This window comes from Aquarana catesbeiana, linkage group LG06 (genome assembly GCF_042186555.1).
Source record: "Aquarana catesbeiana isolate 2022-GZ linkage group LG06, ASM4218655v1, whole genome shotgun sequence".
Lineage (NCBI taxonomy): Eukaryota > Metazoa > Chordata > Amphibia > Anura > Ranidae > Aquarana > Aquarana catesbeiana.
The window spans coordinates 66,053,861-66,067,211 of NC_133329.1; the positions used below are offsets into that span (position 1 = coordinate 66,053,861).

Below are 13,351 nucleotides of genomic sequence, written 5' to 3' on the forward strand. Positions count from 1 at the left end.
GCGTTGTAGGGGGGCTGACTGACCTTTGGTGACCTTTAATAAATCCTTAATAACGCAAAAACGATAAAAGATAGAACGGAATTTTTAGCAGCACAAACGTAGCACTAACCAACGAGACCAGTTTTGTGTCATTTGGGCGTTGTAGGGGGGCTAGGTGATGTCATAGTCTGGAAAAAACAATTGCTAATATCTTAAAAATAAAAGCAGCACAAATGTAAATTTTTACGGCACAAAACAGCACAAACGTAGCACTAAAGAAACACACTTGAGTTTTTATTTGTGCTGATTGTAGGGGGGCCAGCTTCGCTGAGCTCAGCAGAGGTGGGACTTTTATTGTTATCAAATATTGGAACTCATTTTGCTCTGTTTGGTTGATGGGCTTGTTAAACACAATGGTCACAACATATATTTTCCATGGGTGTTTAAGGGGTATGTGAATCCTTAGTAAAAGTGAAATGCAGCGCTAAAAATGATAACCAATGGTAAAATGCACATCAGACATGGTGACCATTACCAATATATACATAGCTGAAACACATGAAGCATAATACCAAAAAATTGAATATTAGACGGGATATAGTAAAGTCCCAATGTATGGCTATAAATCTGATACAAGAGAGTCCCAAACATAGGCTAAATATGAATGTTTAACTGATGTAGAAATCTTCTCTTGTATATCATGAGTTGTACGATCATGGGAAGTGAATAGATGGAATCAGATGCCCCTGTTGAAGTCCATGTGGACGAAACGTGTCGGGTGAGCCTTACTCTTTCCTACACTTGATTTTATTGTTTTGCTCGTGATCACGTTTTTATCGTTTGTTGATTATTGGTTATATCCAATAAAATACGTCATTTGATTTGCACTATTGGCGTCCTATCTATCTTTTTGGGAACCATCAGTGCTCTGGAGACTAGTTTGTGGCGGAGAATTCCCTCTCGGGCTTCTGAACGGACAGTCGTGACGTGGACCATAGAGGATAGATCCCCCTTGAGATCCGGGATTTCCAGGACCAACCATCGTCCAACCATCGTCCATTAAGGATCTCAGAGCCTGTTTGATTCGGTGTCACCGGCATCCGAATCCACTCCTGCTGGTAAGCGTATTCCATCTATTCACTTCCCATGATCGTACAACTCATGATATACAAGAGAAGATTTCTACATCAGTCCAACATTCATATTTAGCCTATGTTTGGGACTCTCTTGTATCAGATTCATAGCCAGGGGCGGACTGACCATTGAGCGATTAGGGCACTGCCCGAGGGCCCTGGGCCACTAGGGGGCCCCATCAGGGTTGCCAGCCTCAGTAAAACCAGGGACAGTATGTATAAATCTGTGTTTTTTTTACATCTGTCTGTGTATACTGTGTGTACATGTATGTGTATACTGTGTGATTGTATACTGTGTGTGTATATTGTGTGTCCCCATAATCTCTGATTGCCTGGGGGCCCCATAATCTCCTATTGCCCGGGGGGCCCCATGAGTTATCAGTCCGCCCCTGTTCATAGCCATACATTGGGACTTTACTATATCCCGTCTAATATTCAATTTTTTGGTATTATGCTTCATGTGTTTCAGCTATGTATATATTGGTAATGGTCACCATGTCTGATGTGCATTTTACCATTGGTTATCATTTTTAGTGCTGCATTTCACTTTTACTTCTGTTTACAATATTGGTCATATTTTATGTAGCTGCTTTTCACATTGGGTTAGCGCAGTGTTATTTATATTTTCTTTGAGGTATGTGAATCCTTAACCTGCAGCTCATTTTAAAAACTTTGGCACTAGAGAAATTTTTTTCATTTTTTTTTTTTTTGCAAACATGGAAAAAATCTCAATCTTAAGACATAAAATTACTTAAATCTCCAGAACATTATTCTGAAAACAGAGACCCTATAGAATAGAAAGATGATAGTTGCATTTTTTTATGTCGCAGCATATTATTATTATTATACAGGATTTATATAGCGCCAACAGTTTGCGCAGCGCTTTACAACATGGGGCAGACAGTACAATTACAATACAATTCAATACAGGAGGGATCAGAGGGCCCTGCTTGTTAGAGCTTACAACCTAGACCATATTGCTCAACTGTTTATCAAATGCAAATTTTCTGGAAAAAAAATGTTACATTGTATTATGGGCGTAACATGTTGCTAAAAAAATACATACAGACCTGTCAGCTAGAATGCATATGAAAAGCAAAGGTGCTATGTCCCCCCTCTTTGACATTTGGCATTCCACCTCCACTTAGAATGCCTAGGTGATCTGACCAGACGTTCTCCTTCCCCTCTCCCATCCTGCAGTCTTCTGGGACACATCAAAGGTTCTCACAAGACTGCCAGGCCATTCAGAATGTGCGGCTCATGCAAACTGTGACAGCCAGGCACCCACAGTTGAGATGCTGGCACCAAAAACGGTCCCCTGCACCCCCTCGGGTGAGCACAATGCTGCATCCTGGTACAGGTAAGTATCTGTTTATTAAAAGTCAGTCTTTGTAGCTGCTGACTTTTAATTTTCAGAAAAACGACTGGAACACCTCTTTAACCACTTGCTGACCGCCGTACACCGATATACGTTGGCACAATGGCAGTGGTGGGCAAATGGGCGTACCTGTACGTCACCTTTAAGAGCCGGGGATAGCATGCGCGCGTGCCCGCTGTGTACAGCGTGACCATGCCCGCAGGACCGGCGGACTCTATGTCCGCTGGCCTCCCGGTGAGCCTCAGAATGGGGAAGTGCCTATGTAAACAAGGCATTTCCCCATTCTGCCTTCTGTCATGACAGAGAACGCAGCTCCGTCATTGGGAGCGGTGATCACTGTCATGTGACTTGAAGCCCACCCCCCCCACAGTTAGAATCACTCCCTAGGACACACTTAACCCCTTCATCGCCCCTTAACCCCGTCACTGCCAGTGTCATTTACACAGTAAGCAGTGCATTTTTATAGCACTGATCGCTGTATAAATGACAATGGTCCCAAAATGGTGTCAAAAGTGTCCAATGTGTCCGCTATAATGTCGCAGTCCCGATAAAAAACAAAAAAAAACAAAACAAAACATAGATCGCCGCCATTACTAATAAAAAAAAAAAATTAAAAATGCCATAAAACTATCCCCTATTTTGTAGACGCTATAAAATTTGTGCAAACCCATCAAAATACGCTTATTGCGATTTTTTTTTTTTTTTTTTTACCAAAAATATGTAGAAGAATACGTATTGGCCTAAACTGACCAAATACATATATACACACACACACACACACACACACGTGTGTGTGTGTGTATAATATATATATATATATATAAACCATATGCAGGGTGAGGTGCACTAACGATCTTGGCCGTGCTAGCAATCTGGTCCCTCCCACGGACCGATATATAGAAACGATGAGTCAGGATTGCTGCACAGGAAATTTCCATTAAAAAATCACAAAGATTACAAAGACATCGAACTGATACCAGATGCAGCCAGCTGCATCTGGTATCAGTTCGATGTCTTTGTAATCTTTGTGATTTTTTTATGGAAATAAATTTCCTGTGCAGCAATCCTGACTCAAAAAAGTAAAAAAAATAGCTTTTTTTTTTCAAAATGGTCACTCTTTGTTTATAGCTCAAAAAATAAAAACTGCAGAGGTGATCAAATACCACCAAAACAAAGCTCTATTTGTGGGGAAAAAAAGGACATCAATTTTGTTTGGGTGCAACGTCGCAGGCGACCACGCAATTGTCAGCTAAAGCGACGCAGTGCCGAATCGCAAAAAATGCTCTGGTCAGGAAGGGGGTAAAATCTTCCAGGGCTGAAGAGGTTAAAGAATTCCAGGCATTGGCATGTTATACATAATTACATTTGTCCAGCTTGTATCAATGTAACTATGTATATATACCATACTTGGCTGAGGGTGCCACTGGAAGCTGGAAATCACTGAAGTGGACACCACTACTCTGGTGATCTCCACAACCTCCTCCATCCCACACTGAGTGGCTGTCCTTATGCCTTGTGAATATAGGATGTCCGCCGATCAGCAAAGTAATGCAATGCTTTGTATTTTCTGAATTAATGCAAAGTGTTTTATGATTAGACAAGACAGATAGTGTGACATCACCACCCCATCTCTCTATTCATCCAATCACAGAGCACTTTGCATTCATTCAGAAAATGCAAAGCATTCTCTGAATGGCACCTGTACTGAGCAGTGGACCTTATGTATTGTACAACCCTGCCTTTAAATACCTTGTTGGATATGCACAGTAATCCTGCCAGCCACAGATCACAGCAATTAAATAATATGGGCTGGAGATTAAGATCCTGACAAATTAAAGTTTCATACTGGCCCTGTATATTAATATAGAAGAAGAGACTGGAATTTATATGCATTTAAATGTATTGCCATGATACAACAACTGAGTGTGTTCTTAGCAACATGATACGCCCATAATACCTTGTAACATGTTGCAAAATGTGGAGATGGCCTTTAGGTAAAGCTGTGGCCAAAACAATCCAAGGTAACACTGCTGTATGAGGCCTCATATACGGGAGCCAGCTGAGCCCATTTAGTGTAATTCCCAATGTACTTCCTTCACCTGGGCAGCCCAGTTGCAGCATACAGCCTGTCATTCACATGAATGACTGTGCATTGCTGTACTCATTGTATAGAAGGGTGCTATCATAAACACAAGTTTTAGTGTTTTATTTTGGATATTGGGTAGTTCACCAGTGAGATTGTTCTTTCATCTCTTGTTTTTTCAAGATGTGTTAATAAGACAAAAGACACTTGCTTATCTTTTTTTTTTTTTTTTTTTTTACAGATATAGAAACATCATCTAATGTGGGCACTGTGGTCTGTATTATTCTGGTTTTGATGACAATAATTTCAGTTGGGATCGGGATTTTTTTGAGTCAAAAATACAGAAAAAAAGGTAACATTCATTAAAACTCTGCAAATTGCTGGGCTTTCAGGTATGAAATGTAAATCAATGTATACTTTGTCCTAATTGAATGTTTATGTTGCCAAAAGAACTGCAGACTACAGTGCATTGTAATAAGTTGTGGTGCACAGAGTTGAATAAAGTGTCATTTTGTGACATTTTAATAACATAGCACCAATCTCTGTATAGCCTTTAGTGAGGCAGCTGACAGACGCTTCTCCTCCTCTCCCTCCCGCAGCTGTCAGCTGAAATGCCATACAGGGAGATCAGTGCTCGTAGCTGTCCCCCGCCGCACTGATCATTCCCGATAGACGTGTGCATTCGTTTTCGTCCGAATGCATTTTCGTCCGAATTTCAGGTATTTTCGTTATCGTTTTAACAAACGATAATGAAAGTACAGAATCCGAAACACGAAAGATCCGACATAAACAAATGCTTTATTTTCGTTTTCATTGCTACAACAGTTCGATATAGATAGGAGATTCGACATGATGATGACAATAACAATCTGTGTCCATCAAACCTGTGGTCGAATGTGCCTAACCTTAACTCTATTAGTCCAAGATTATTCTACATAGAGAGAAAAGATTTGACGTAGGGGAGGAAAGATTCGACGTAGGGGAGGAAAGATTCGACGTAGGGGAGGAAAGATTCGACGTAGGGGAGGAAAGATTCGACGTAGGAGAGAAAAGATTCAACATAGAGAGAAAAGATTCGACGTAGGGGAGAAAAGATTCGACGTAGGGGAGAAAAGATTCGACGTAGGGGAGAAAAGATAACTAAAAATAATGATGATGATGAATGTTATTGGCTGATTGTAACCAAAGAGGAGGAGCAGTAAAATAGATAGAACTAAGTACACACGTACTTTGGCTTATGGTGTCTGTTGAAAGTTCTAAGAAGATTCGACGGAGCAGGTAAACTATATGGCATCGTACAGTTTAGCTGCTCCGTCGAATCTTCTTTGAACATTCGACAGACACCATAAGCCTTCAATGACAGATTCAACCTTAATTTGGATTTTCGGACGAATGCAATTTTTAACGAAAAACAAAATAAATAAAAACGAATTTCGGGAGTAACTAAATAAATTTATTTTTCGGACGAAAAAGAAATTCCGAAACCAAATATTTCAGTGTGCACATGCCTAATTCCCGACAGTCCTCCATCTCCGGCCCCTGTGTCCTTCTCTGGCCCCCCTCCATGTCCTCCTCCTCCACCCCTCCTCGACCCACCGCAGCCGGCTTCCCTCCTCTCCTCTGCCGCCGGCTGCCGGGAATGGGTCAGGATGGAGAGCGGAGGAAGAAGTTCATCATTTACCGACTCCTTCCTTTTCTGAATTGGATACACAGTGAGCAATCGCTCCTGTGTCCTGGGATAACTGAGAAGAGTAACCTGTGTGTACTCTGCTTCAGTTTATGAATGGACAGGAGCCTCTGTCTCCTGTTCATTCATCTTTAATGCTGAGGCTGCTGAGAAAGGGACTGGGGAATCTGTGTCCTCAGTCCCTTTCTCTGTCTCAAAGGGGAGATGGCAAGGGTCTGTATAGACCCCTTATATATCACCAAAGCTCCCTAACAGTGCTGATAAAATTACATATTTTTAATATTTATTGTGTTTTTTTTTTTTAATAATATAAGATAAAAAACTACTGACACCATCCCCGTCTGCCCTACCGACCCTTTACACTGCCCCAACCCCCTCCACCCCAAAAGAAAAGCATTGTGAAATAAAATTAAAATTGTAAAAAAAAAAAAACACATAAAAATAAAAAACGACTGACACCATCCACTACCCCATAGATCTATGAAATTGAATTGATTGCATTGCCCTCAGGTGGCAATCAAACACCTAGGTATAAAGGTGCCACATCCTATGTAATCTATAAATTCTGAATAAAGGAATAATGGACTTTGTAGGCATGTATAAAAATCTATAACAATTTTTAATAATTCACATAAAAACCCCCGTTAGACTTACCGGTAACAGTATATCCATGAATCTTTCAGGACAGCTACTTGAGAGATGATTGTCTGATTTGTGTTTCCTGTAGAAGGTGGAGCCAATCATCTCCCAAGTAGCTGTCCTGGAAGATGAAGGCGGAAACCCCCCCCATTAGACTTACCGGTAACGGAATTTCCATGAATCTTCCAGGACAACGTTTATATTCCCACACTATTCTTTTTCACTGGTCCCCTTATTTATACCTGGTGGTGGTGTATTAATGAGTCTCTGTTATTCTTCTTCCGAGTTCACTTTTGGTGGAGGTTTACATGATCTTCATACAACTGAGGGTCAGGGGAGAGGGAGGGGCCGTTTAAATTGTCTGATTTGTGTTTCCTGTAGAAGGTGGAGCCAATTTAAACGGCCCCTCCCTCTCCCCTGACGGCAGGGCATGTTATATCTGATTTCTCTTTGGAAATCAGAAGGGGTTACCCCCCCCCCCCCCCGTTCCGGAGGATCGACAATTCTGAGGATTTTATTCTCATGTTTTCCGGCAGATGTGTGAGTAAAAACCTCTGGGGAGGAGGGAGATTGAATTACAACCTGAAACCCTCTCTTATGACCTTGAGAACAAAAGGATTTTCTGTTACCCTTGTCCATTCCTCGCTGAAAAAGGTCAGCCTTCCTCCTACCCCTGACCTGGCATCACTGAGAGCTTTTTGCCTGGGTTGAAGCAGCAAAGAGATCCTTTAGCCTTGTCTTTACTAAACGACCATTTTTTCTTTGCCTGCTGACCCCCTGGTTTGTTAACTTTGCCCCGAAAACCACAAAGGGCCTCTTACTTTGAACCTTAACCTTCTGAGATGGGAAGCATTTACCCTTCTCCGAGGACCGAGCAAGTACTTCCTCTAAAGCCGAACCAAACAATAGTTTGCCTTCAAAGGGAATACCGCAGAGTTTATTTTTGGAGGTCAGATCCCCGTCCCAGGATTTTAACCAGATTGCCCGTCTAGAGCAATTAATCAAGGCTGACATTTTGGCCACTGATCTAACTGAGTCTGCCGCTGAGTCTGCCAAGAAAGCCACTGATTTGGCAAATAGGGGGAGAGATTCTTTGATCTCTTCTACAGGCGTGTTGGTGGAGAGCAGGTCATCTAGCCTCTGGACCCAAACATCTAGATTTCTTGCTAAACAGGTGGATGCCAGGGCTGGCCCCAGAGAGAAGGCTGAAGCCTCCCAGGCCTTACGGAGCAAAGCATCAGCCTTCCTATCCATCTGGTCCTTAAGCACCCCAGAGTCTTCAAATGAAAGATCCGATCTCTTAGACACTTGAGACATAGGAGCATCCAGTTTGGAACACTTGAAAAACATCTCTTTAATGTCAGACTGAAAGGGAAATCTCCTCTTATGTCCTCTGGACTGGAACAATCTTTTCTCAGGCTCTTTCCATTCTGACAGGACCATATCTTTAACCACTTGACCACTGGACCACTGGGCACTTAAACCCCCTTAATAACCAGACCAATTTTCAGCTTTTGGTGCGCTCAAATTTTGAATGACAATTACTCAGTCATGCAACACTGTATCTATATGAAATTTTTGTCCTTTTTTTCACACAAATAGAGCTTTCTTTTGGTGGTATTTAATCACCGCTGGGTTCTTTACTTTTTGCGCTATAAAAGAAAAAAGACTGAATCTGTAAAAAAATGCATTTTTCTTTGTTTCTGTTATAAAATTTTGCAAATTAGTAATTTTTCTTTATATATTTTGGCCAAAATTTATACCGCTACATGTCTTTAATAAAAATAACTCAAATTGGTGGATATTATTTGGTCTTTGTGAAAGTTATAGAGTCCAAAAGCTATGGTGCCAATATCTGAAAATTGATCACACCTGAAGTACTGAGGGCCTATCTAATTTCTTGAGACCCTAACATGCCAGAAAAGTACAAATACCCCCCCCTAATGACCCCTTTTTGGAAAGAAGACATTCCAAGGTATTTAGAAAGATGCATGGTGAGTTTTTTGAAGTTGTCATTTTTTCCCACAATCCTTTGCAAAATCAAGGTTTTTTTTTTCCCTTTTTTTTTTTTTTTTTACAAAATTATCAGATTAGCAGGTTATTTCTCACACACAGCATATGCATACCACAAATTACACCCCAAAACACATTCTGCTTTTACTCCCGAGTACGGCGATACCACATGTGTGAGACTTTTACACAGCGTGGCCACATACAGAGGCCCAACATGCAGGGAGCACCTTCAGGCGTTCTGGAGCACCCAGGCCAATTCTGACATCTCTCCTACATGTAAAAATCATCATTTATTTGCTAGAAAATTACATAGAACCCCAAAACATTTTTTTTTTTTTAGCAAAGACCCTAGAGAATACAATGGCGGTCATTGCAAATTTTTATCTCGCACGGTATTTGCGCAGCAATTTTTCGAATGCTTTTGCTTTAAAAAAAAAAAAAAACAGTAAAGTTAGTCCAATGTTTTTGCATAATGTGAAAGATGAAGTTACGCCGAGTAAATAGATACCCAACATGTCACCTTTCAAGCCGTGGAACAGCCGCTATGATCATTCTTATGATGTAGGGAATCGCTGGCTGAAAAAGCTGATATCTGAATGATGCCTGTAGCTGCAGGCATCATTCAGATATCCCCGCACAAAGTCAAGGACGTCGTATGACAGCCGGCGGGCAGTGGTTAAAACGCTTTTTTTTTTAACACAAAGTTGTCCATTTATACAATATTTCTAACACATAGCATGTACATACCAAAAATGACACCCCAAAAGAGAGTCTCCTACTCCTCCTGAGTATGGCGGTACCACATGTGTGAGACTTCCACAGCCTGGCCATATACAGAGGCCTAGTATGGCAGGGTATGGCGGGGTATGGCAGAGTATGGTGGGGTATGGCAGAGTATGGTGGGGTATGGCAGAGTATGGCGGGGTATGGCGGGGTATGGCAGAGTATTGCAGAGTATGGCTGGGTATTGTGGGGCATTGCAGAGTAGTGCAGGGCATTGCAGAGATGGCTGAGCATGAATGGATGGCATTTGTCACTGAGCAGCGCTGTTGGCACTACACATCCAGCCCACAGCGCTGCTGCCATCCGATCCTTCCCCCTCTCCGCTCACACTGTACTGATCAGTACACAGAGGGGAGGAGAGGAACCAGCGTCATGAGATGATGCCGGTTTGTTTACATGTGATCGCTCCGTCATTTGACGAAGCGATCACATGGTAAACAGCCGCGATCAGCAGCCATTTACCGGGATCCGTGAGGACCCGGCGGTCACGGATGTGTTCGGGGGTGCGCTCCAGGGGGTGTGTGAGAGTGGAATTTTAAGAGAACGTCATAGTACGCCCTCCCGGGGTTAAGCAACCGCCCTGTAGCCGTCATTCGGCTATGGGCCGGTTGTTAAGTGGTTAAGTGACTGGTGTACCGAAAAAACACTTACGCCCCTGAAGACCCCTATACATTCTATCCTGAACAGATTGAGATTTCTGTGGTGGCTCAATCTGTTCAGAAGTAAAAACTGCTTTCAACAGTTCAATATCTTCGGCTGGAATTAGGTATCTAGCCGAATTAACAGTATCCTCAATCTACGACCCGGATTCCTTGTCAGATGAGGAATCGGAGTTTTCCCCCTCCTCTGGGTCAGAGACCGCACGGGAACTAACGGTCTCTAATACCAACAAGGGGTAGAGATCTCGACGAGACTGAAGGAACCTGGGGTACTGTCACTGCTACAGACGTGGAAGGGCCCAACCCAGCTAACCTATCATTAAAGGCTTGAAAGGAGGAAACTACTTCCTTCATGGAAACCATCAATTCCTTTAGGTTAGAAGCAGACTCTGTCCCTGCCACTGAAAAAATACATGTCTCCCATAACAGTTTCCTACAGCTAATAGGAAGCTTGGATCTACAATTTCCACATTTTCTTTTCACAGGTTTGTCAACCTAGAAAAAAAAAAAAAACATAATAAGAAAGGCATACAAATTACACTTTCTAAAACATTTACCCCTGGATATACAATCTCTCATTACAGCAGAGAAATACAAACCTTAGGGGTAACACAGGACCTGATTGCTGATCGCTGGATCAGACAGAGTGGGTGCACCATCCTCAGGGGTGTCCTTATCCATAATGAGAAGGACCAGGCAGGAGAGCAGTCTAATAAGCTTGGACGCTGTCCGTTTGCTGTACAGCCAGCAAAACATCCCCAGCAGCGTGTGTGCCTGAGGCAGTCTTTTTCAAACATGAAGAGCCCGGCGACCAGAAGTGCGTTACATCACTTCCAGTTCCGGCGGCGAGACCGGAAGTGTACTCCCCGCCATCTTGGTACACCCAAAACGGTGAAAAGGACACAAGGAAGCGCTCTTTGGGTGTACCAAGGTGGATCAGGATGCTGGGGGGGTGGAAGTTGCAGAAGATTCCCTAATTCAAGTAACCACCAGAAAAACAGGGGGAACCCTTCTCAGACTGCTAACAATAGCAGAAAATACTGCAGACATGGCCACAACCAGTCTGAGCATTCTGAACAAGTGTGGTCCGCTAACCACAGTCACCAGACCTAACAAAAGAAACAAGCCTGACGGTGCATACTCCTGGAGGTCTGAAAACACAAAACAACTAAGGGTCAGGGGAGAGGGAGGGGCCTTTTAAATTGTGTCTGATTTGTGTTTCCTGTAGAAGGCGGAGCCAATCATCTTAAGTAGCTGTCCTGGAAGATGAAGGGGGAAATACATACATACACATAATATACAGTCAGGTCCATAAATATTGGGACATCGACACAATTCTAATCTTTTTGGTTCTATACACCACAATGGATTTGAAATAAAACGAACAAGATGTGCTTTAACTGCAAACTTTCAGCTTTAGTTTGAGGGTATTTACATCCAAATCAGGTGAACGGTGTAGGAATTAAAACAGTTTGTATATGTGCCTCCCACTTTTTAAGGGACTAAAAGTAATAGGACAGATTAACAATCATCCATCAAACTTTCACTTTTTAATACTTGGTTGCAAATCCTTTGCAGTCAATTACAGCCTGAAGTCTGGAACGCATAGACATCACCAGACGCTGGGTTTCATCCCTGGTGATACTCTGCCCGGCCTCTACTGCAACTGTCTTCAGTTCCTGCTTGTTCTTGGGGCATTTTCCCTTCAGTTTTGTCTTCAGCAAGTGAAATGCATGCTCAATCAGATTCAGGTCAGGTGATTGACTTGGCCATTGCATAACATTCCACTTCTTTCCCTTAAAAAAAAAAAAAAACCTTTAGTTGCTTTCGCAGTATGCTTTGGGTCATTGTCCATCTGCACTGTGAAGCGCCGTCCAATGAGTTCTGAAGCATTTTGCTGAATATGAGCACATAATATTGCCCGAAACACTTCAGAACTCATCCTGCTGCTTTTTTCAGCAGTCACATCATCAGTAAATACAAGAGAACCAGTTCCATTGGCAGCCATACATGCCTACGCCATGACACTACCACCACCCTGCTTTACTGATGAGGTGGTATGCTTTGGATCATGAGCAGTTCCTTTCCTTCTCCATACTCTTCTCTTCCCATCACTCTGGTATCAGTTGATCTTGGTCTCATCTGTCCATAGGATGTTGTTCCAGAACTGTGAAGGCTTTTTTAAATGTTGTTTGGCAAACTAGTCTGGCCTTCCTGTTTTTGAGGCTCACCAATGGTTTACATCTTGTGGTGAACCCTCTGTATTCACTCTGGTGGAGTCTTCTCTTGATTGTTGACTTTGACACACATACACCTATCTCCTGGAGAGTGTTCTTGATCTGGCCAACTGTTGTGAAGGGTGTTTTCTTCACCAGGGAAAGAATCCTTCGGTTATCCACCACATTTGTTTTCCATGGTCTTCCGGGTCTTTTGGTGTTGCTGAGCATACCGGTGCATTCTCTCTTTTTAAGGATATTCCAAACAGTTGATTTGGCCACACCTAATGTTTTTGCTATCTCTCTGATGGGTTTGTTTTGTTTTTTCAGCCTAATGATGGCTTGCTTCACTGATAGTGACAGCTCTTTGGATCTCATATTGAGAGTTGACAGCAACAGATTCCAAATGCAAATAGCACACTTAAAATGAACTCTGGACCTTTTATCTGCTCCTTGTAAATGGGATAATGAGGGAATAACACCTAGCCATGAAACAGCTCAGCAGCCAATTGTTCGTTTCATTTGAAATCCATTTTGGTGGTGTATAGAGCCAAAAAGATTAGAATTGTGTCGATGTCCCAATATTTATGGACCTAACTGTATGTGGTAGAGAAATATGGGACACAGTGGTTTATCCTAGAGGTTACACTTGACTAATACTTCCTGTGTGGCAATATTGAAGAAATGCCCACACTGAGATGTATGCATTCCTCTTGGTAGATCCCACAGTCCTCATAGATTAAAAAGAATTGCTCGCTCTACATGTTTCGTGACCTAAAAT

The 13,351-nt window shown here is 42.3% G+C and overlaps 1 protein-coding gene across 1 annotated transcript in view; it reads left to right on the forward strand.

Annotated features, from left to right (window-relative positions):
- Window positions 1-13,351, forward strand: part of LOC141147977 (uncharacterized) — a 158,000-nt gene that overhangs the window by 42,929 nt on the left and 101,720 nt on the right. Inside the window, exon 4 of the mRNA XM_073635134.1 lies at window positions 4,815-4,925. Coding sequence (XP_073491235.1) covers window positions 4,815-4,925 — 111 coding nt within the window. The remainder of the gene's footprint in view (window positions 1-4,814; window positions 4,926-13,351) is intronic.